General features: G+C 50.6%; 2 protein-coding genes across 2 annotated transcripts; one reads left to right on the top strand and one right to left on the bottom strand.

Moving 5' to 3' along the window:
• Window positions 1–1,131: 1,131 nt before the first annotated feature.
• On the top strand, window positions 1,132–14,764 carry FOSL1 (FOS like 1, AP-1 transcription factor subunit). The gene is made up of 4 exons (XM_056852926.1): window positions 1,132–1,230; window positions 10,105–10,356; window positions 13,548–13,655; window positions 14,270–14,764. The coding sequence occupies exons 1-4, from the start codon at window positions 1,132–1,134 to the stop codon at window positions 14,762–14,764; spliced, it is 954 nt and encodes a 317-aa protein (XP_056708904.1).
• A 7,172-nt stretch (window positions 14,765–21,936) lies between these two features.
• CCDC85B (coiled-coil domain containing 85B) lies at window positions 21,937–22,584 on the bottom strand. The gene has a single exon (XM_056852927.1). The coding sequence runs from the start codon at window positions 22,582–22,584 to the stop codon at window positions 21,937–21,939; it is 648 nt and encodes a 215-aa protein (XP_056708905.1).
• Window positions 22,585–23,314: the final 730 nt, after the last annotated feature.

Raw genomic sequence — 23,314 nt, 5'->3', positions numbered from 1 at the left:
CCTGTTGAACTGCTGTATGCCAGTTCTTTGTTGAAGACATAGGAATGGAGCTAAAGGAAAGCAGGTGGCAACCCTACCATAGAACCCAGGGGCTCTAGTTACAATAACTAGTGGAAGCCGGTTCAAAAGTCTTGGTTCTTAGCTTTCCTCAGCCTTTTGAGGCACCCCAACCCTTCATGAGATAAGAAAGGGACACAGGAGTCCGGATTCCGAATAAACCTCAGGAATCTGCTTTGGGAGTGACCCCACCTTCCCCTAATGGCATAGGGCTAGGAACGTGGTTCTATCTAGGTTTACAACTTGGACGTGTTCCCACTGGGGAACAGCCGGGGATTTCCCTGCTTCTGCCCACGGGGGTGTGAGTCACCCCCGTAAAGAATGCGAGACGCCAACTGGACCGGACTGAACTGGTAGAAGGAGCACGTGCTCAGGAGGGGAGCTCTATCGGTTTTCCCCCTAATGCTTTCTCCCCTCTGTCATCACCAGCTATTCCCCACCCTCCCGGCATCAACGCGCCAAGGTTGCGATACAGTTCCCTACGAGCGCTCCCGAGCACGTGCAGAGTGCCTCGTTCTCGGCGCGGTGGTAAGCGCAGCAAGCCCCGCCCCAGAGGGAGGTCTTAGAGGGACCCAGATTTTCCGGGTAAAAAGGTCTCTCGAAATTTTGTCTCGGCCTCTTATCAACTGGCCTCTTATCTCCAGCCGCTTTCGGGGTGGAATCCGGGTTTCTATCACGCAGGCGAACCCCTGAGCGAACGGGGAATCCTTTTCTCGGCAGCAATCAATCATGCCATTTAAGGGTATCTACGTCATAGTCCCGTGACTCATCCAGGGAATGAACCAAGCGTCCCTTTACTGAGAAAAGTCAGCGGCTTCTGAACTCACTGCGTTGTAGCTCCGTTCGTGTATGTGCGGAGGGTGGTGATATTTGATGGGCCAGCTCATCCAATGGAGTCTTGGGGGCGGGATTTCCCATGCAAAGAAGCTCGCGGAGTGGCAGCATGGAAATAGCTCCCCCCCTTTCCCTGAAGCAAAAATGCGAGTAACGTGCTCGGGAGTTCCCATTCATAAAAATCTAGGCGCGCTGAAAGCGCTCCTTCAGACCGCGGGAGAGTCAGTAGGCTGGGCTGAGATGTTCAAGGAGTACGGAGCGGGCAGGCCACCCGCTCCGGGAGCTCATCGGCAGCGCTTACAGAACCCCGCGCCCACCTTTCGCCCAGCGTCTCAACAGGTAAAGGGTTTCCCCCCCCCCCGCTCGGTCTTGATTTCTCATTCCTAAAATAAGAGGTACTGAAGATCAGATACTATCTCGTAGCTCAACCCAACCCGCCTGGCTGCTTTTTCCTCAGGCGCCCTCTGTACATGCTCAGACGCACTTTGTCTTCTGTCATTCCCCCCCTTTTTACGCACCACTCTTCCCACCCACCCCCACGTGTCCTCCCGAGCGAGGTGCTGGCTGCGGTGCTGAATGTAGGTCCTGGGGTGGTCTGTCACACCGATCCAGCTCTGCTCCTTTCTGGAATGAAAGATGAAAATGGAATTAGTTAATGCTTCCACAGTTACTGTCCAGGATGGTTTTTCTAACTCGGAAGAAATCGGAAGCACTTTCAAACAGGTGCTGAAGTTTACTGGCAACCCCATTATTTCTTCCAAGAGACCTTTTCTCTAATCGGAGTTGGGGGAGGGGGGGAGATGAATCAGCAGTGAAGGTAATGTGTAATCTATTTACAACTGAATTTTAAAAGAGATTTTAGTTGAATACCATTTGGATTTCTGTAAAACTCTATGACTCTACATGTCTGTGACCTATCCAAATATGCTAGCCTGTCTGTGTTCCTCTTCTCTATTTTATATGTCTGTTCTTTTACATAATTATCTCTCAGTTGTGAAATACTTTTGATTACAGTACCATTTTAAAATAATATTCTATACATGCTCAGAGGCACATTTGTTCCTTGCTGTATGCCTTGATTTTGGAAACAGGCTTCCACTCTCAGACTAAATGGAAGCAGGGACCATACAATAACTAAAACCAAGCTATAGCCTTTGGAGCTGGGTTTAGAGAACACCTGGTAGGTGATAAATATTTTCTTGTGATACAAGCTTTGAGAATAATACCAGAGCTGGCCAGTAGGAGGCACTGGTATTCCAGGTGTGGTTTATGTAGGAACAGATTGGTGAATGCAGGGAGTAGAAGCCCTTGTGGGGTATGTGACAACTGGACCCTCTGAAGTGTGAGCACTGGGAAGAGAGCAGAGCCTAGCGGTTAGAAGGAATGCATGTCCTTTAGTAGTTAGGACGACTGAATTCTTTGAAAGTGGAGCAGTGGGGAGGGGGAGAAAGAGAGCTCACATCGTTTTATTCCTAATTATAAACCTATTTGATTATGTAACTTTATAAGTCACCTAGCACAGTGAGGCAGAAGAGAGATTTAAATATGCTCATTTGATTTTGGGGTGTTTTCAAACATGTGTTAAAAATTCAAGGTGCTTCAGGTACAGTGAGAAAGGGAGCAAATGGCAGGAGAATCTGGACAGTGGGGCTCCTGAGTCCTACCCCTGATTTTTGGAAGAAAAGGGGGGGGTCTTCAGGACGTCTATACTGCTGCCCTTTACTTCTCCAGGGAAGTGGTGTCTACCTGTTAGATCTAGCTGGTGGAAACCAGAGTTTCTGTACAGAAGATGGTATTTGAAATGTGCTTGGTCACAGTGTAAAGAATGAACGGGATGTCTGACCCATGCAGTAGGAGATAATACATCAGCCAGACCAGCTTGCCTCTCTTTTTCTTCCATCTGGAAGGAATGTCGGGGGATATTAAATACTTTGGGGGGCAAATGGGGAGCATTTGGGGATGTTCGCCCCTCCTCACTTTCTATAGCTTCTGACAGCCAGAGGAAGAGAGTTTTTGAATGCTGATCACCCCAACCCAGAGGATAAAATTTTGGATTACTCCCACTGGCCCTTAAAAGGTGGCACATGGCAAATTGGAATCAAAGGTAGCCCTATGGAGTAGGCTGATGGCTGGCCGGTCCAAGGCTCTCCTTGAGTGTATGCCTGAGATCTTATGCATATATCATAAATATACCTATAGAAATAATGTGGTCTTCTCTGGAGTGCTGCTTGTATGTTGTGATTTTTAAAATGTGTGGCTTGGAGAGCAGTTAATGATGATGCTGTGTACTTGGTGGGGGGTGGCAGGGGGTGAAAGGCTCAGAACCACTGATCTGACCATTATACAACATCTTTCTCTGTGCCGAGGATCTTCCTTGTCTTAAAAGCTGTGTAGCATATTGAAGACTTGGAGATATCAGTGACATAGATGGTTTTTCCCTCCTCCCTCTGAAGAATTAAGAACTGGAAGAGCCCCACTGGATTAAAGCAAGGGTGCCTGTAGCCCAGCATATCGTTTCCACTGGTGGTCAGTCAGATGCTGCTGGGAAGCCCTTCTGTATTGTTCATCCCCCCCCCCCCCGATGTACTGTCTCTTTCCATGGAAGTTCCATTTCACTGACATGAGTAATAGCTGTTGATAGGCCTCCATGAATGTCGAACAATCTCCTTTTAAAGCTATCTAAGCTAGTGGCTCTCTCACCTTGTGGCAGTGAGTTCCATAAGTTACCTGTGCATCCAGAAATAAACCAGGTTGCTACAAAAGACCGTATGTAAGTGGGAGCAGAGGGCCCATTTGGCCTAGAACCGGGATGGGTGCTCCTCTCCCTCAAATAGAAATATTTCTGGCTCATATGCTCTGTTGCCCCCTCTGTCCCCCCCCAGATCAGTTTTATCTGGGTGACTGCAATTTTAAAAATATACTTCTGCATGTTTCCATTTTCTGCATCTCTTCAGTTGCAAATAATTTTTTCAGAAAACAAACTCTCCCCACCGCATTCTTTTTTTCCAAGAGACGTTAAGAGAACTCTCGTCCTACGCTGTCAATTGAGGTCCCTCTACCTGTCAGGTCTCTGCACTAAAAGGGGGGAGAGTTTTCCCTGCCGAGTGACTTCCTTTACACCTGGGTCATATGTTGGGGCAGGATGGGAGGGGCTGTGACTTTTGTGCTGTGTCATCTTCTGCTTTGTCATAACAAGGTGACTCATCAGAACAGTCGTCAGTCCGAAGAGAGTCACCCTCTCCGCAGACGGGGAGGGTGGGGTGCCCCTCCCCTTTCCCTTGGCTCCGGTTTCAGTGCCAGCTAGGATTTCTCATCATTTGCATTTCTGCTCCCTTGTGAAACAACCCTGGGAAACAGCCTTACCCTAAAGGGCTGTTGTTAGGATGAATGAAATGCATATTAAGTGGTTCAGATATTTCACGATGATAAAGGCTCGGCATTTAAAAGGTGCACCTCAAATATTCAAAGTATTTCCTGTGCACTGTCTTGGCCATCCTTACAACAGCCCTGTGAGGGAGGCCTCAATATTACTCGGGAGGAGGCAGGCTGACCCTGATAGACTGTCATTCTGACTACTCCCCCACCCCCAATGGTTAACTGTTAGATCCCACTTACACGGGAGCAGTCAGATCTGTCGACCTGCTGTGATCTCTGGATCACCTCCCCCACCCTGGCAAGAGAACCCAGGAGTTTGAGCTGCCATCCCCCATCAGGCTACGCTGGATTGTGCAAGGAGCTGGTTTTTGGGGGATATCGGAACTGCCCCACCTCTACCTGGCCGGAGGCATCTGTTAATCTTTCCCAGGCAGCAGGTCAATTCTGTGCTTGTTTGAATGCCTCGCCCAGTGGGTAGGTTAAAGTGACGCAAGCGCCCACACAGCTGTCCAGGGTGTGACTCTTCAAAGGTGTGCCCGGATGCTCGGGGGCAAGGCAGAGGCTACTGGAGAATTAGGTCAAGGGCCCAGGGGGCAAAGAGGGCACGGAGTGTACAAGGCAGCCGGAAGGCTGCTTTCATCTGTCTTGTGAACAGATTAACTTCAATTATGAACTGAGCCAAGAGGAAAGGTGGGGTATAAATATTTGAATAAACAAATTACCCAGTAGGCTGAGTTCATTGCTAGATCTCTGCCCTGGAACTGACAATATTTCTGAGCATGTAAAGAGTGCTCTTTCCATCCACTGAACTCATCGGGGAAGGCAGGCTTGGTCCAAGGCATATTGGTGCCTGAGATGGAAGATAGAAATGGCTCCATCCTCTTTTCCCTAATCAATGTAGGTCCCAATCCACAAGGTTCTCGTGCACAAGGCTTATTGAAATGGCTATTAGCCATGATGGTGAAGTAGAACCTCCATGTACAGAAGCAGTATACCACTGAACTGGGGAGGGCCTGTGGCTCAGTGGTAGAGCATCTGCTTGGCATGCAGAAGGTCCCAGGTTCAATCCCCGTTATCTCCAGTTAGGGACTAGGCAAGTAGGTGATGTGAAAGACCTCTACCTGAGACCCTGGACAGCCACTGCTGGTCTGAGTAGACAAGACTGACTCTGATGAGCCAAAGGTCTGATTCATTATAAGGCAGCTTCATGTGTTCATGTTATTACCATTATTACTTATTGTTTTATTACTCTTATGCTGCCCTTTTCCAACAGGTTGGGCTCAGGGCGGCTTACAATATTTATATGTAATTAAAACCAATAATAAATACAATTTAAAATGATACATACTTAAAGATCCAAGGCGCCCTTAGATGGAAACTGTCACTGTCCTCAACCATATGCCTGGTGGAACATCTCAGTCTTACAGGCCCTGTGGAATTGCTTCACATCCCTCAGGGCCCTGATCTCATTTGGCAGAGCATTCCACCAGGCCGGGGCCAGAGCTGAGAAAGGCCCGGCCCTGGTTGAGGACAGCTGGATGTTTTTCGGGCCAAGGATCACTGGTAAGTTTTTACCAGCTGAGAGAATTGCTCTTTGGGGGTGTATCGGGAGAGGTGGTCCCACAGATACGAAGGTCCCAGACCGTTTCGGGATTGGAAGGTCAGTACCAATACCTTAAACCTGATTTGGTACTCAATCAGGAGCCAGTGCAGCTGGCAGAGCACTGGTCGAATATGTGCTTTCCATGGGGTCTCCATGAGGACCCACGCCACTGCGTACTAGCCCAGATGAAGCTTCCAGGTCAGTCTTAAGGGCAGCCCTGCATAGAGCAAGTTACAGTAGTCTAATCTGGAGGTGGACCGTTGCATGGATCACTGTGGCTAGGTCAGGGTGAGAGAGGTAGGGCGCCAGCCGCCTGATCTGGTGAAGATGGTAAAATGCCACTCTGGCTACGTTAGTGTTGGAGTGGGCAGCCATAGGAGATGGCTAGTGCCTCCTTGCCCAGATTGTGGGCTTCCAGGGGCATCTGACTGGCCACTGCTGGAAACTGGATGGACTGGGTGGACCTTTGGTCTGATACCAGGTTGTACGTGGTATCAGACCAAAATGATTAAGGGACTAGAGCAACTGTCCTATGGGGAGCTGTTAGGACGCTTAGGGCTGTTTAGCTAGGAAAGAAGGCGGCTAAGGGAAGACATGATAGAGGTCTATAAAATTATGCATGGTTTGGAGAGAGTGGACAGGGAGAAGTTTTTCTCCCTCTCCCATAATACTAGAACACGGGGTCATCTGCTAAAGCTGGAGAGCGAGAGATTCAAAACAGATAAAAGGAAATATTTTTTCACACAACGCATAGTTAAATTGTGGAACTCCCTGCCCCAGGATGTGGTGATGGCTGCCAGCTTGGAGGGCTTTAAGAGGGGAGCGGACATATTCATGGAGGAGAGGGGTATTCATGGCTATTAGTTAGAATGGATACTGGTCATGCTGCGTACCTATTCTCTCTAGTATCAGAGGAGCATGCCTATTATTTTGGGTGCGGCGGAACACAGGCAGGATGGTGCTGCTGCAGTCGTCTTGTTTGTGGGCCTCCTGGAGGCACCTGGTTGGCCACTGTGTGAACAGACTGCTGGACTTGATGGGCCTTGGTCTGATCCAGCAGGGCCTTTCTTATGTTCTTATTGGGTGCAGTTCTGGAGGCCTTACTTCAAAAAGGATGTGGACAGAATCAAGCAGGTGCAGAGGAGAGCGACGAGGATGATCAGGGGTCTGGAGACCAAGCCCTATGAGGGGAAAGGCTGAGGGAGCTGGGAATGTTTAACCTGGAGAAGAGGAGGTTGAGGGGAGACATGATTACTCTCTTTAAGTACCTGAAGGGCTGTCACTTAGAAGAGAGCAGGGAGCTGTTCCTGTTGGCAGCAGAGGATAGGACTTGCAATAAGGGGTTTAAATTGCTGGCAGAAAGGTACTGGCTAGATATTAGGAAAAACATTTTTACAGTATGGGTTGTCCGACAGTGGAATCGGCTGCCTGGGGAGGTGGTGAGCTCCCCCTTACTGGCAGTCTTTAAGCAGAGGCTGGACAAGTGCTTGTCAGGGATGCTCTAGACAAGGGGTCGGCAAACTCATTAGTCAAAAGAGCCAAATATCAACAGTACAACGACTGAGATTTCTTTTGAGAGCCAAATTTCTTAAACCAAAACTATATTGGTAGGTACACTGTTTATTAACTTAATAAACTTTAATTAAAGTTTTAAGTCTTAATTAAACTATAGGTACACTGAATAAAACTTGATATCTTATGTATTGATAAAGATTAAATTGTAAGTCCCTGCCATTTCCCCCTCCCTATCCGGAGTCCTCGTCTGGAGGCCTGGTCTACCGCCATAAAAGCCTATTGGTAGACCTGGCCTGTGAAGGGGGACTTTTTCCCCTCCTCAGAGTCCAGGTCTACCGCCAAGAAAGCCAGTGGATAGACATGGCCTCCAGCTGAGTCCCATTGGGAGGCCAGGTCTACCCATTGGCTTTCTTGGCAGTAGACCTGGCCTCCAGAGGCCCATAGAAGCCAATTGGTAGACCTGGCCTCTGAAGGGGGACTTTCCCCCCTCCTTGGAGTCCAGTTCTACTGCCAAGAAAGCCAGTGGGTAGACATGGCCTCCCAATGGGACTCAGCCGGAGGCCAGGTCTACCAAAGGAAGCCCACCCCGCCCAACAGCTGATAGGCGGGGGGGGGGCGGGAACCGCCGAGCTGCCTGCCCAGCAATCGCGCGGCTAGAGGGGAGGCTTTAGCCTCCCAACCATTGAGGGCAAGGGAAAGGGGGACCCGGCCATTCTCCATGGTGGGGGGGGGGAGAGACAGCGCGCCCGCTCACCTGCTCTCTCGCGCTCTCTCTCTCTCAGGCTCGCCGGCTCCGCAGCCCAGCTGCTGGCGCGAGCAGGCGCGAGAGCAGGGGCTCCGAACCAAGTTTGGAGAGCCGCACTCAACGGGCCAAAGAGCCGCATGCGGCTCGGGAGCCGCGGTTTGCAGACCCCTGCTCTAGGCTGATCCTGCATTAAGCAGGGGGTTGGACTAGTTGGCCTGTATAGCCCCTTCCAACTCTATGGTACAGCTCTTTGGATATTCTTAAATGAATGGGAGTGGCATGAAAGATTTCCCACACTGCGGCATAGCTCTCATGCATTTGAATGCCACTTGCTCTGGGGAATTCCCCTGGGAAATTTGAAGGGTGGGGCATGCAAAAGGTTGCAGGTTCGATCCTTGGCATCTCTCACTGAAACTAGCAGGTGTTGAGGGGAGACATTTTCCCCCCTTGGATGGAGAGACACTGCCTTTCAGAGGAGACGATGATGAGTTGGTGGACCCATGGTCTGACTCTGCATAAAGCACCTCCCAGTTCATTTCAAGAGTCACTTCTCTCTGGCTGCCCCTTGGTGGCATCTGCAGGCACAGCCACTGCTGGGGCTTCCAGGCTGTGGAATTTTGGTCAGGCTTCAAGCCCCACCCCATGACACATCTATGCTTGTGATATGGGGGGGTCAGCAAAGAGGGACCCTGCACAAGGAACCAGGCCCACTAGCTGTCTGCTAATTGAGATGATCTACCTGCATCTGGAGAACCAGCGGGGTGTAATGGTTAAGGCAGGGGTGTCAAAGACAAGGCCCACGGGCCGGATCTGGCCCCTTGAGAGCTCTTATCTGGCCCGCGAGCCAGCCGAGGCAGCCATCCTCCCCCACTCACGATCTGGGCTGGCCAGGCATGGCCCAGCCCGACCAAGTGACATTTCCGGCCCTCGTAACAAATGAATTCAACACCCCTGTGTTAAGGGGTCAGACTAGGATCTTTGAAACCCAGGTTTGAATCCCTACTCTGCTATGGAAACTTGCTGGGTGACCTTGGGCCAGCCACACACACTCCGCCTTGACCCTGGCAAGTATTTGGATGGGAGACCTCCAAGAAACACCAGGGTGATGCTGGGGAGAGTGGGGTATTAAATTGAAACAATAAATAAATAAATAATAGCAAACCACCTCTGAAAGTCTCTTTCCTTGAAAACCCTACAGGGTTGCCATAAGTCAGCTATGATTTGATGGCTGGAGATCAGTTGTAATAGCAGGAGATCTCCAGCTGGTACCTGGAGGTTGGCAACCCTATCTGCCTAAGTTCACAGAATGGTTTCAATTCAGTAGAATCCTACCCCAGTGTTTTTCCTTCTGTCTCTCTTAGAATAAGTTGCTTATTTATTTGTTTTATTTATACCCCACCTTTCCCCCCTGTGGGGACCCAAAGTAGCTTACAGCATTCTTCCCCTTCTCCGTTTTATCGTTGGAGGCAAGGTCGTTTAGGGGAAAACATGAGAACTTGCAAAGCCAGGGAGAAGTGGAGAATATTCACAAGGGGGCAGCCCCTCCTACTGCTATCCTAAATTTTACAGAACATGTGAAGAGTGCCTTTTTCTTTAAGACAGAGGTATTGCAGGCCGGTTGTGCATAGATTAGGGGGCTCTGGCTTCCATGCAGCCGTAGATGTCTGCACATCTCTCCGCTCGGACACAAGAATGCTGTTGCTAACCCTCTGCCTCTCTTGAGAGCCAGTGTGGTGTAGTGGTTAAGAGCGACGGACTCTAATCTGGCGACCCGGGTTCAATTCCCCACTCCTCCACATGCAGTCTGCTGGGTGACCTTTGGGCCAGTCACAGTTCTCTCAGAACTCTCTCAGCCTCACCTACCTCACAAGGTGCCTGTTGTGCAGGGGTGGATGGGGGGAATTGTAAGCTGCTTGGAGATTCCTTTCGGTAGAGAAAAGCAGGATATAAAAACCAACTCTTCTTCTTCCAGCAGAAGTACCCATCTGATCCGGGGGCAGGACCTAGTAGCAGTGGTGGCTTGGTCCCTAGTCTCAACACCGTCACCACCAGCCACGATCTCCAGTGGATGGTCCAACCCACACTGATGGGTGCCTCTCCGGGAATCCCCCCGTATCCACGGCCCTACCGCTGCCCACGTGACTTGGCCGCTTTGGCTGGAATTCGACCTGGCGTGATCCGCTCCGCGTGCCCCATCCTAACTTCCCGGAGGCGTCATTCAGATCATGTGAGTATCTGGGAGAAGGAAATTATTAGTTATTTCATTCCAGGGAAGGCTGTTGAAGAACATTTAATTTTTTTCCTCTGTCCGTGTGGTGTGGTTAATTTTTTTTTTTAATGTTCTAAGTGAGCCAGCGTGGTGTAGTGGTTAAGAGCGGTGGTTTGGAGCAGTGGACTCTGATCTGGAGAACTGGGTTTGATTCCGCGCTCCTCCACATGAGCGGCGGAGGCTAATCTGGTGAACTGGATTTGTTTCCCCATTCCTCTACACAAAGCCAGCTGGGTGACCTTGGGCTAGTCACAGCTCTCTTAGAGCTCTCTCAGCCTCACCTACCTCACAGGGTGTCTGTTGTGGGGAGGGGAAGGGAAGGTGATTGTAAGCCAGTTTAAGTCTCCCTTAAGCGGTAGAGAAAGTCTGCATGTAAAAACCAACTCTTCTTCTTTCTGCCATTCCTGATAGAGCAGATCAAAAGTAATTGCTAATCATTATTCTGTGCTTCACCTCTGTTTTCAGATCTCTTGTTGCTTCCAGATTTCTACAAGTCAGATTCTATTTCATTGTCTATGGATGCCCTACTTTGTTGATTGTATTGACTTACTCTGTGTGGTCTGCCTTGAGTCCCAGTGAGAAAGGCAGACTATAAATAATGTGAACAAATACATAAAAATAAGAGGCCTTCCTCTAAGACAGGCCTCCAAATCCCTAGAATGTGCAGAACAATGAAGAGAGACGTTGAGAATACGCGGAGTGCCTTTCCTATAGCACTGCAAGCGAGAGTTATTTGTAAAGTGACTTGGTGGGGCAAAGGTACTGTACCACTTTGGGTATAGGGGTGGCCAACTTTTTATCTAATGGTAGGGCTTGTGTGCCTTTCATGGCCCTGAGAGGCACCGATTTGGGTGCTGCTGCTTTTTGTGAAATGGAGATGGCAGCAGTTATAGAATCATAGAGCTGGAAGGGGCCATATAAGCCATCTAGTCCAACCCTCTGCTCATTGCAGGATCAGCCTAGAGCATCCCTGATAAGTGTTTGTCCAGACGCTGCTTGAAGACTGCCCATGAGGGGGAGCTCACCACCTCCCTAGGCAGCCGATTCCACCGCTGAGCTACTCTTACTGTAAAAAATATAGAATCATAGAGCTGGAAAGTGCCTGTTGAACTGCACCTTGGAGTGGTGGACTCTGATCTGGAGAACCGGGTTGGATTCCCCCACTCCTCCACATGAGTGGCGGAGGCTAATCTGGTTAACTGGATTTGTTTCCCCACTCCTACACGCGAAGCCAGCTGAGTGACCTTGGGCTAGTCACTCTCTTAGCCCCACCTACCTCACAGGGTGTCTGTTGTGGGGAAGGGAAGGTGATTGTAAACTGGTTTGATTCTTCCTTAAAAGGTAGGGAAAGTTGGCATATAAAAACCAACTCCTCCTCCGCCAGGAGAACAGGTGGTATCCAGGAGTTCTTTCTCTTTTCCAATGCTATTTTCTGTTGAGGGATTAAGGGCATTTTGTGTGTGGCAAGTCCGCCCTCTAGTGTCCACCAGCAACATTGTCTGGTCCTCCAGTACCGGGCAGGTGGCTTCTTTGACAGACTAAAGCGGAGGTGCCCAACTTTTTTGAGCTTGCGGGCACCTTTGGAATTCTGACACAGCCTGGCGGGGCACGGCTACTAAACGGCTGCTTCAGGAAGCCGGGCTAGCTACTCTCAAAGTAACGTTTTTAAAATCTGTCCACCCAATCGAATGTCCAAAGGCCAATCAGAATCCTTGCTGGGTAAAAGCCCCACCTGGTCCCATCCATTTTCTTAAAATACTTGGCAGGCACCAGGATAGGTGTTCACAGGTGCCATGGTGCCCGTGGGCTCTACTTTGTGGACTCCTGGACTGAAGAGACTGATTTAGAACTACTAGCTCTGGTTTTGCAATTACCGGTACTGCTAAACTTCTAAAATGGAAAGTATTACGGCTCAAAGACCTCTTGGGGGAAATTCTAAGAATGTAAGGAGCCCTGCAGGATCCGACCATAGCTCCAGCTGGTTCAGCACCTCTGTTCTTAAGAGGGGCCAGCACAATGCCTCCAGAATGTACACCAGGCAGGATATGAAGGAGATAACCCTCCCCTACTTATTCCCTAGCAAATTATATTCTGGGGTATATTACCCCTGCACCTGGAGGCTCCACTTAGCTGTTGATGAACCTGTCATCCTTAAGTTTGAACTTAAAAACAACAACAACACATCGAAGTTAGTTTCAGGTAGGTAGCCTTGTTGGTCTATAGTAGATCAAGATTCGAATCCAGTAGCACCTTAAAGACCAATGAGACTTCCAGGTTATAAACTTTCAAGAGTGAACGTTCCCTTTGTCATGTATCTGACATGTCTGACAAAGAGCTTTGATTCTTGAAAGCTTATACCCTGGCAATCTCATTGGTTTTTAAGGTGCGACTGGACTCGAATCTTGCATATCTAAACTAGTGGACTATACTGTAATGGGCCAGTGAGTTCCACAGGTTAATTGTGCATTTTAAGAAGTATTTTGGTCTGTACTTACTGCCGTAATTCCTTCAGACCTAGAAGTTCTGGCCTAAAAGCTCTGCCATTTATGATATGGGGGAGCAGCCATGGCTACTTGGACGCTGTTGATCTGCTTGTGTTTTGGTGTATCTTTGAATGCCACACTCTAGCCTTGTAAGAGAGGTCAAACTCTGGCTCCCAGAAAACTTTTCCTTGCCCCCTCTACACCCCAGTTCCCATCCCTGGCTCCCCTTTTAGGCTAGAAAGATTCTCACAAGTCCTGATGGGGATGGTCTTGAAGTGTACAATGGCCAAAGGGGGCAAAGAAGAAGAGTTGTTTTTTATATGCCGACTTCCTCTACCTCTTAAGGGAGACTCAAACCAGCTTACAGTCACCTTCCCTTCCCCTCCCCACAACAGACACCCTATGAGGTAGGTGGGGCTGAGAGAGCTGTGACTAGCCCAAGGTCACCCAGATGGCTTCTTGTGTAGGAGTGGGGAAACAAATCCAGTTCACATCAGCCTCCGCCGCTCACGTGGAGGAGTGGGGGAATCAAACCCGGTTCTCCAGATCAGAGTCCACTGCTCCAAACCACCGCTCTTAACCACCACACCACGTTGGCAGATAATGGGGTGCAGATAATAGTTTTGTGACCCATCTTGGTTGACTGATGTGCTCATCTCTCTATAGCTAACGCCAGAAGAGGAGGAGCGCCGTCGATTGCGGCGGGAGAGGAACAAACTGGCAGCTGCAAAATGCCGGAACCGCCGGAAAGAGCTGACAGACTCCTTGCAAGCAGTAAGTGAGCCTCTAGTACTGGGAGGGCAGTGTGGGCCACCACTGGACTGCTGACTGGTGGCAGTGACCAGCAGGCAGGGCCTCCAGCAACGTCCAGGCTGCTCTGGAGACAACTTAAGGAGGAAAGACTGGTCCCTGCCCTACAGAGCTTACAGTGTGCATAGTTTTGACAGAGGAGACTGGGCAAGATTAAATTAAAATTATATCAAAAAAGTTTCCGTCTGGAAAACTGCTGGCAGGTTCTCTGAATGGGCTGATTAATTATGTCTTTCAGCCACTGACACTCCTAGCAGCCCCTGGACCACGGGCTTCCTAGCTAAGCACTGGCCGGTAGCTGGGGTACCAGTAGGGTTGCCAACCTCCAGGTACTAACTGGAGATCTCCTGCTATTACAACTGATCTCCAGCAAATAGAGATCAGTTCACCTGGAGAAAATGGCCACTTTGGCAATTGGATTCTATGGCATTGAAGTCCCTCCCCTCCCCAAACCCCGCCCTCCTCAGGCTCTGCCCCGAAAACCTCCCGCCGATGACGAAGAGAGACCTGGCAATGCTAGGTCCCAGCTCTCCAGCCATTAATCTGAATGTCCTATTTTTGTATCCGTTTCTCCCAAGGAGACAGATGAACTGGAGTCGGAGCAGTCCACCCTGCAGAAGGAGATCGCGGAGCTACAGAAACAGAAGGAGCGCCTGGAGCTGGTCCTAGAAGCCCACCGCCCGGTCTGCAAAGTCCCGGAGGACTCCTCGGGTGACGACGAAGAGGAGAAAAGCCAGAGGCCAGCAGCCTCAGCCCCCCTCCCGGCCAAGCCAGAGTCCCCGCCAGGCCGCAGAGCCCCCCAACGAGCTGCTCTGCCGCCCCCCTGCATCACTTTGCCCCCCACGGGGGGTATCCTGGAGCCAGAGGCGCTGCACACCCCCACCCTGATCGCCACACCTTCTCTCACCCCCTTCACCCCCAGCCTGATCTTCACCTACCCTGCCCCGGGCGACCCCGAGGGGCCCTCCAGCTCTGGCTTCTCTCACGAGCCCTGCTCGTCTGCCCACCGGCGCAGTAGCAGCGGGGACCACTCCTCTGATTCGCTCAATTCCCCGACCTTGCTGGCGCTCTGAGGGACTCGGCCGCCTCTCCCCCTCCTGGGCTTGCAGGCCGTTCCCTCTTCTGCTCTGGATTGCTTTTGCTGCGCTCCAGAATTCTTCTGGCTGCCTCCTCCTCATTAGGGAAGTCTTGCTTTCCCTGCTGATCCCAGGACTTGACAAGGCTTCTTGCTCCCGATTCTGCATCCAGGTACTAGTCAAGTTGCCGGTCCTCAGGATCTTTCAGGCGATTGCTTACTTGGAAGAGGAAAAAGCATGCCTCCCAGAGCAGTAGAACTCTGGCCATAAGTCATTCACTTTTTGAGATATATATATATATATATATATATATTCATTCCATGTCTTTTGCCTTCTGAAACTACCATTACACCCATCTCATGTTCAAAGGAGATCCCATAAATCACCCCTCTCCCCCCCACACCCCGCTAGCCTGGTCCCTCCACATCTGACTCCTATATTCACAGTTTCACAGCCAGAATTACCTACAGCCTCCTGGATGAGGTGGGGTATCTTTTACGTGTCAAGAACCTCTCCCGAGTGTGGAGCTGGTCGAATGTAGAGAAATATTTTTTTATTGTAAACTTGTATTCCCCCCAAGTTATTCCTTGTGAAAATAATTAGGTGACGAATTACCACCCAAGAGTACTTATGTGTTACGAATCCTCTGCGGATCTGAGACTGTGGCAGCCATTTTGACTGGACTGCAGGTCTTTGTCAACAAAGATTTCCGAGAAACGGGTTAATAAAAATAGCACACTGAAGACAGAACTTTGTTCTCCAAAATCATGCTGTAAGGTCTGAAACAGCTGCAGAAGAGCTGTTAATTGTGTGGAGGGGAGGGGGAAAAGGTTAGAAGGGGGATCCTCTGTGAATCTGTATAAACCATGTTGAATTGCTCTGGAGAGGGAGGCAGCTAAACCTCGCACTTAACACTAGCAACATGTATTTTATGGAAGAGATCTTTTTTTTTGGGGGGGGGGGAGAAGCAACTTATGTGGGAACTGGAATACCTTGTTGTAGTATAGCTGCAAGAGTCACTAGAAGAAGAAAACCATGCTAGGAAAAGTGGAGGGCAGCAGGAGAAGAGGAAGACCCAACAAGAGATGGATGGACTCAATAAAGGAAGCCACGACCCTCAGTTTGCAAGACCTGAGCAAGGCTGTCAAAGACAGGACATTTTGGAGGACTTTGATTCATAGGGTCGCCATGAGTCGGAAGCGACTTGACGGCATTTAACACGCACACAGTATAGCTATATAAACTGAAAATTGTGGGTTTCCTTAAACAAAAGTTAAGTATCTAATCCTTGTGGATTAAAAAGAACTTTAAAAATATGGAAGTACTGGGTCAGTGTGTAGGGAAAAGCTAGGAAACAAAGCAGGGAGATTCCCTCGAATACTGTCCAGAAGCTACAGCTGGCACAGAACGCTGCAACCAGAATGTTAACTGGAGTGGGTCACAGGGACCATATCCTTCCAGTCTTGTTCCATCTACACTTCCTCCCGATTTGCTTCCAGACCCAATTCAAGGTGCTGATATTGACCTTTCAAGCCCTAATGCGGTTTGGGTGCCCAACCTTTTTGAGCACTTTTGGAATTCTGACACGGCACGGCGGGCACAGCCACAAAACAGCTGCCGCAGGAGGCGGGGCCAGCCACAAAATGACTGCCACGGCTTAACTTCAGTCAAAGAGAGCAGATCCTTGTGCTGTGTTGGCCGCTGCTGCCAAAGCAACATTTAAATAAATCTGCACAGCCAGTCAGAAGCCTTGATGGGCAAAAGCCCTACCCACTTCCTGGAAACACTTGGTGAATGCCGTGGTACCCACAGGCACCATACTGGGGACCCCTGCTTTATGGCTTGAAGCCAGCATGCCTTAAGGAGCTACTTCTCCCGTATGATCCTACCTGTCCACTCTGGCCACAGAGGCTAGGTGGGTGGTGTCCTAAGAAAGGGCCTTCTTAATTGTGGCACCAAAATTTTGGAACCTAGGGAGCTTCACTTGCCTCTATCAGTGTCTTCTGCCACTGGGTGAAGACCTTCTTGTTTTCTTTTGCATACCCCCAATAACTGTCCTTGCCTCCCCGGTTTTGGTGTTCTATTTGTGTTTATATATTTTTACAAAATTGTTTTATATGTACTTTATTTTAAATTCCATAATGTTGAAATGTTTTAATGTTTACTGCCTTGGGGCCCTACTTGGGCGGAAAAGTGGCCTAGAAATGTTTAAAATAAATAAAATAATAGCTGTATAGCCCAAACTGCTTCTCTCCATGCCTCAGGAAGACATTTTTTTAAAAGTTACTTTCCTTCATTCATTCCCCACCTCTCTCCAAAATGGGGACCTAAAGCTGCTTCATAGTTCTCCTCTCCTCCATTTTATCCTCACAACAGCCCTGTGAGGTAGGTTAGGCTGAGAGTATGTGACTGGCCTAAGGTCACCCAGCAATTTCCATGGCAGAGCAGGGATTTGAACCTGGGTCTCTCAGATCCTATTCCGACACTCTGAGGTGTGGGTGAGAGATTAGAGTATTTTTAATACTTGCCCATCAAATATTAACATGTGTCTTGAGCACGTAGAGCATCCCTTCCTTGATGCCAACAGGGATCAAGGTGGGTATAATGACCACCCCCTCCCAGTTTCATAACATCTCAGTATTCCTTCCCATGTTAATGACAGACCAGCTTGAGATTGCCACAGCTCCAAAGCTAAGCAGGGTCAGCCCTGGTTAGTACTTGGAAGGGAGACCACCAAGGCAGTCCAGGGTTGCTACGCAGAGGCAGGCAATGGTAAACCACCTCTGCTCTTTTGGCTGTTAGCCATGAGAATGGATTACGGTCACTACTTGAAGCCCCTCCTATATCCCAGCAGAGTAAAACAGCAGAGATGACCCCCTCTTCCTTTTCAGCCTGGGGAGGGCCAGCTCCTAGTAAGCCAGGGCACAGAGTACATGTCCAGGTTTTGTTGATTTTGGCTGTGTGTTATCAAGGAGCCAGGATCTGGACACCTGCTTCCTGGACTGGAGCCCTTTTGTCTGCAATTTGGCTGGGCCGGAAGTAGCCCAAGGGGCCTCCCCGCGCTCAATTTTGCCGTAGTTCCACATTCCGGTTCTCAGCCAGGCGTGCTCCTAGGAGTGAAGAGAGGCCCACTAGCCAAGTAAGAGGCTGAACTTAGCAAATCAGCCAAGATCCACATAACCACTAAGTTATCAATAAGACCTGTGCTTTAGGTCACATTTCCCCCCATACCGCGTGTAGAATATCATCAAAACAGTTCCAGGATCAAGAAGCTACAGTCCAGCAGAAGTGTTGTGCTACTAGTTTTACATACTGACCTTTGTGGGTAAAGTGAGGGCCTGCGTTTAATTTGCAAGATACCTTTCTTCTGTGGAATAGCTACCCCTGCCCCACTGCCCAGTAACTCTGTGCTCCCGATTGTTGACACATAACTACAGAAATGTGTACAATGCAGCACCCTGTGCATCTTTCCTTTGGTGAAAGGCCTTTGCAACTCAGCCTGCTAAGTGATCCTGCATAGGGTTGGGCTATTAAATCAATCATATGGTTTTTAATCCATGAAATCTGCATACAAACAAAACAAGAATTACAAAGGGGGGGGGGCTTTTAACAATGATAAGAATATAAGAAAAGCCATGCTGGATCAGGCCAAGGCCCATCGAGTCCAGCAGTCTGTTCACACAGTGGCCAACCAGGTGCCTCTAGGAAGCCCACAAACAATACGACTGCAGCAGCATTATCCTTCCGGTGTTCTACAGCACCTAATATAATAGGCATGCTCTTCCGATACAGGAGAGAAGAGGTATGCATCATGGCTAGTATTTTGACCAGTAGCCATGGATAGCCCTATCCTCCATGAACATGTCCACTCCCCTCTTAGAGCCTTCCAAGTTGGCAGCCATCACCACATCCTGGGGCAGGGAGTTCCACAATTTATGATGCATGGTATGTTTGCAGAGGATGCATTCTGTCCCTTGATATTTTGGATAAATTGTATTCAATATATTTTAAAAAAACATTTTTAATCTGTTGCCTGCTTTTAAAGGGGCCATTAATCACAGATAATCAGCCAAAGTTATAGAAGAGTGGAGTAAAAAACAAACAAATCTGTCTTCTCCCTTGTCCTGTCCCCCCACTTCACCATGGCTGGCTGCCTCTTCCTAACCCCAACACATCACTATTAAGTTTAGCACAGAAATAAAGAATCTCAGCATCCATTTCTTTCCTCATCCTTCCCAGTGTTTGCAAGAATACAGATTCTACAGCTCACTTTGTCAACAAAATATATCTTTTTTCCCTCTCTAGGACAATTTTTAAAGTTCAGATGGATAAATCATGGGGAATTCTCCCCACCATCATTGTTCAAGCCAACAAAATCCTCCTTTTAGTGTTTGGAACAAAGTGCCCCGGAGCATATGCAGAACGCACAATCCCCACTGAGCAACCTCAGCCTGCTCTCACACCAGTTTCCAGGCCCTGCACCACTCAGTTTGCAAATGAAGGACCACTGAGTGCTAAAGGGTTAATCCCCAGATTAGAGCCACCGGAGGGTAAATAAGGAGCTTGCTGATAATTGCAGAGTTTAAGGCACCCGCCCACTCCAGAAGCCAGACACTTTCAGAAGGTGAAAGTGATTCCCCCTCCCCCAGCTACAATTTAAAACATTTAATCATGACTCCCCAAGAGATTTCTAGCCCCCACACTTTTTGGGGACTCTTTTGCCCTCCTTCCAGTTTTGAGGTAGCAGACATTAATAGTCACCCGTTGCATCCCCCAACCTGCAAGACAACAGGATATTGCCCCCACCCCAGGTCTGTCTGTATCCTGGAAGATAGATCTTGGAGTCCTTGAGGGGGAACAGGAAGCAGTTTCCCAGGCCTCAGTTTCCTGCTATCCAAGGTTGTCTCTAGAAAACAATACAGTGGCTGATTCACTTGGCTTCCAATCACGTTTCGTTGACCACAAGAAGAGTTCAGTGCAGGCCAAAAACGTACTCCTTTTACCAACAGCAGTTTGTCTGATAAAAGGCATCCAACAGTTTTGCGTCCTCTGTGTGTGACTGACACAGTAGCCTCGCTCAGAAATAAATCTTATACTTCATAGGTACACCCATTCAGTTCCGGCAAATATCCAGCCATATGCCCTGCAGCTCAAGTGAAGGATTCCCCACCCCCCAGGACTGCCATCTTTGAAAATCTCAACCCAAACAGAATCCTAGCAGCAGGGAGAGAGATGTCTGGTCTCCATACTGCAGGAAATATATTGCAGAGCTGGGAAAAGTGCAGAGGAGGGCAATCAGATTTATATAATTATGCATGAGGCAGAGCAATTGGATAGAGAGGACCTTTTCTCCAGCCCTGATAATAACAGAATGTAGGGGCACTCAATGATGGGCAACAGATTCTGGTCAGACAACAGAAAATATTTCTTTACTCAATGAGTAATTACTATGGAATTCATTGCCAGGGGATACAATGATGGCTTTAACAGGGGCTTGAAGATAGGATGGTTTTAAGAGGGGCTTAGACAGATTCATGCAAGAGAGATCCGACATTGGCTACAAGCCCCGGTGAGTAAAGGGAACCTCCACATACAGATCTAGCAAGCATCTGAAACCCAGTGCTAAGAGGCAGAATAAGACCGGAAAGCCTTGGGCTCTCTATGCCGTTTGTTAGCCCTCCAGGGCAACTGGGCAGCCACTGTGTGAAACTGGATCCTGGAATGGATGGACCACTAGTCTGATTTAGCAGGGCTCTTCTTATGTTTGCTTATGCCCCCTGCCTCCCACTTATTCCCTAGGGATGAGGAGGGCACTCTCTAATAATTGGGGAGCCATTACTCCGGAGGCCCTGACCCCTATATAAGTTCCTTCAAGTATTGTGAGAGGGGCAGTCATTTCATCTAGGATTCTCCTCTCACATGATATTCTTAAAACAGTTTGGCTGCAGTTGTTCAAGAGGTGGGAGCCTCTTGCCCTTTACAGCAAGCCGCCTCATGCTAGCTTTAGTTCCAAGGAGGCGCTCCATCATGGGTGGGGTTTGGGATGCAGGATTTCTACACGTGGTATTAAAACCACAAGTGGGGTAGGATAAAAGAATGCAACAGAGCAGAGGTCTGAAAGAAGCTCTCTGTACAATCCAGTCTCCTGTTCCCTCCCCCAAATCCAGCTGAAAATCACCAGCCAAATTCAAGTGCCCCCCCCATAACATCAATCGTACAATGTTAAAAATTCCTCCTTTTCTTTTGCTCCCACCGGTATATAATTCCTTTCAGGCAGCTGGAGTCGCTGATGCCGCCTTCTCTGCCCCTCTTCCCTCCCACAATCCAGTGCATTAAAAAAAAAAAGAATCTTGTGGTACCTTAAAGGCTTGCAGATTTATTATGGCAGAAACCTTCTGTTCGTCTTTAAGATGCCCAAAGACACTGAAAAAAAAACTGGATGCTTAACAAAATAACACTGCTGCCCCTCTGTACTTTGAGTATGGGATATTCAGTGGGGGGGGGGGAGAGAACTGCACTCCATTCTGGATCCCTCATCACTGAGGTCAGCAGGGAGAAGTTCATGGCCCGAGGGGTTCCCCAAGTCTAACCACGGCCACTGCATTCATGGCGAAGACATGAAGAGTTCTGTGAAATCACAAAGCTTGCTATCATAAACAGCAGACATCCGGTGCTTCCAAAAGGCCTGCCTCCAATCCTGGCGGATATTCCTGAAATATCTGAACATGCCAGAACAGGGTCCCATCATCACTAGAACAGCTGGGAAGAAACGCACCCTGGTCCAGAGCCGTTCATTCAGTACTTGTCAGGGAGATCGGGAAGCATCGCCCGTTTTGATCCACAGGAAGTCCACAAGACAGTGGCTTAGGACAGCCGTGTCTCTGTAACCTTTATCAGCACTTTGCTTCCCGCCTTGCATTGTGGCTTTGCAAACCGAGTTCAGCGTCACCTCCAATGCTTGCTGCGTTCAGCAGGGCGCAGATACAGCCCATAAGTTCGCATGCCACCACCAGAGGTAGCCCATAGGTTCCCACGCCACCACCTCCCCCCGATCCTCCCGTTTCAGCTCCTGGGATGGGGCGGGAGGCTTTCTCGACGACGGGAGGACGAGCGAGAGAGGTCTGCTGCGCGCGGCGCGGCTCCCGTCCATTTCCCCCGGGCCCTGCTGGCTAGTCGTCGGGGGAGCAGGCGGAGTGCAGCTGGTCGGGGCTGCCGACGCTGCCGGTGCTGGAGCTGCCGTCGCCCAGGTCGCGGGGCCCGCAGGGCAGGCTGAGCTCGGCGGAGGAGCAGGCGCCGGGGCTGGGGCTGGCGTCGGGGCGGGCGGCGGCGGCGGCGGCGCACTCGTCCTCGAGGGCCAGGCAGAGCTCCTTGAGCTGCAGGTTGTCCTGGGCCAGGCGCTCCTGCAGGCCCTCCAGGCCGGCCAGCTGGCGCAGGCAGGCGGCCACCTCGTCGCGCAGCACCTGCGCCGCGTGGTGGCCGAAGAGCTGCCAGTGGCGCGCCAGGCGCTTGGCCTTCAGGCGGTCCTCGTCGAGGAAGCAGCACAGGTCGCGCAGCTCGCGGTTCTCGGCCTGCAGCCGCCCGTTGACGGCCTTCAGCTCGCGGATCTCGCGCAGGTGCTCCTGCAGCTGCCGGTTGACGCCCTGGATGAGGCGGCCGCGCTGCACCAGCGCCGCCAGCTTCTCGGCCTCCTCGTGGCGCAGCCGCCGCACCAGCTCCTCCTTGCTGCAGCCGCCCAGCTCCGCGTCGCTCGGCTCGGCCGCCGACCGGGCCGCCTCCGGGCTCGCCGGGGCCGCCGCCGCCTCGCGGGCCGGGAACATCGCCGGGGCGCACGGAGGAGGGGGGCTCCCCCGAGGCGCGCGCTCACCTCCAGCCAGGGCGCGCCGGCGGCGGCGGGGGCGGCGGCGGCAGCATCTCCGTCCGGCCTCCCTCAGCCGCCGCTGCAGCGACAGCAGCGCATCCTGCCGGCCTCCCCCTTCCCTCCTTCCTCGGGATAACGGGACCGGCCGCTGCAAACGCACGGGGAAGCAGGTGCCCGCTTTGGAGAGTGCGCCTGCGCCGAAGGAGCGCGAGGGGGCGAGAGGGGAGAACGCGGCAGCCCCCCACCCACCCCCGGGGAAGGGAGAGGGGCGGGAGGCGGCGCTGCGCGCGCCGGCGAAGCAATCTGCGCGCGGACGGGACGGGTGGGGGGGGGGAGGGCTGGGGAGGGAGGGGCTGGCCAAGGCCTGCAGGCGCGGAGGAGGAGCGGCTGTTGTTGCGGCGGCGGCGTTTTTTGGACCCCGTCCAGCGCGCGATTAGCGGGGCCGCCCGCCGCGGGCGCGCGAGGAGCTTTTTTAATCCGGATTAATGAAAACCCACCAGCCCTGATTCCTCTAGAGCGGGGCTTCTCACAATTCCCAGGGAGGAATTTTAGGGTTCCTATGGAGGAGTTGGGACCACTGTTCAGCAAAGTGTGGTGTCCTGTAGATTATGTGCAATCTGTAAAATTCAGCTCAACCCCAACGCCTTTCTGACTATATATTACTCTTCCTACACACTTGACACTGAGAG

This window comes from Euleptes europaea, chromosome 7 (assembly GCF_029931775.1).
Source record: "Euleptes europaea isolate rEulEur1 chromosome 7, rEulEur1.hap1, whole genome shotgun sequence".
Classification (NCBI taxonomy): domain Eukaryota; kingdom Metazoa; phylum Chordata; class Lepidosauria; order Squamata; family Sphaerodactylidae; genus Euleptes; species Euleptes europaea.
The sequence above is the reverse complement of the archived record's forward strand: the minus strand, read 5'-3'. Positions and strand labels throughout refer to the sequence as shown.

Coding starts and splice junctions, on each gene's coding strand:
- FOSL1 (XM_056852926.1), top strand. CDS start 1,132: ATGTTCAAGGAGTACGGAGCGGGCAGGCCACCCGCTCCGGGAGCTCAT. Junction 1,231..10,104: donor TTCGCCCAGCGTCTCAACAG/GTAAAGGGTTTC, acceptor TTCTTCCAGCAG/AAGTACCCATCTGATCCGGG. Junction 10,357..13,547: donor GGAGGCGTCATTCAGATCAT/GTGAGTATCTGG, acceptor ATCTCTCTATAG/CTAACGCCAGAAGAGGAGGA.
- CCDC85B (XM_056852927.1), bottom strand. CDS start 22,584: ATGTTCCCGGCCCGCGAGGCGGCGGCGGCCCCGGCGAGCCCGGAGGCG.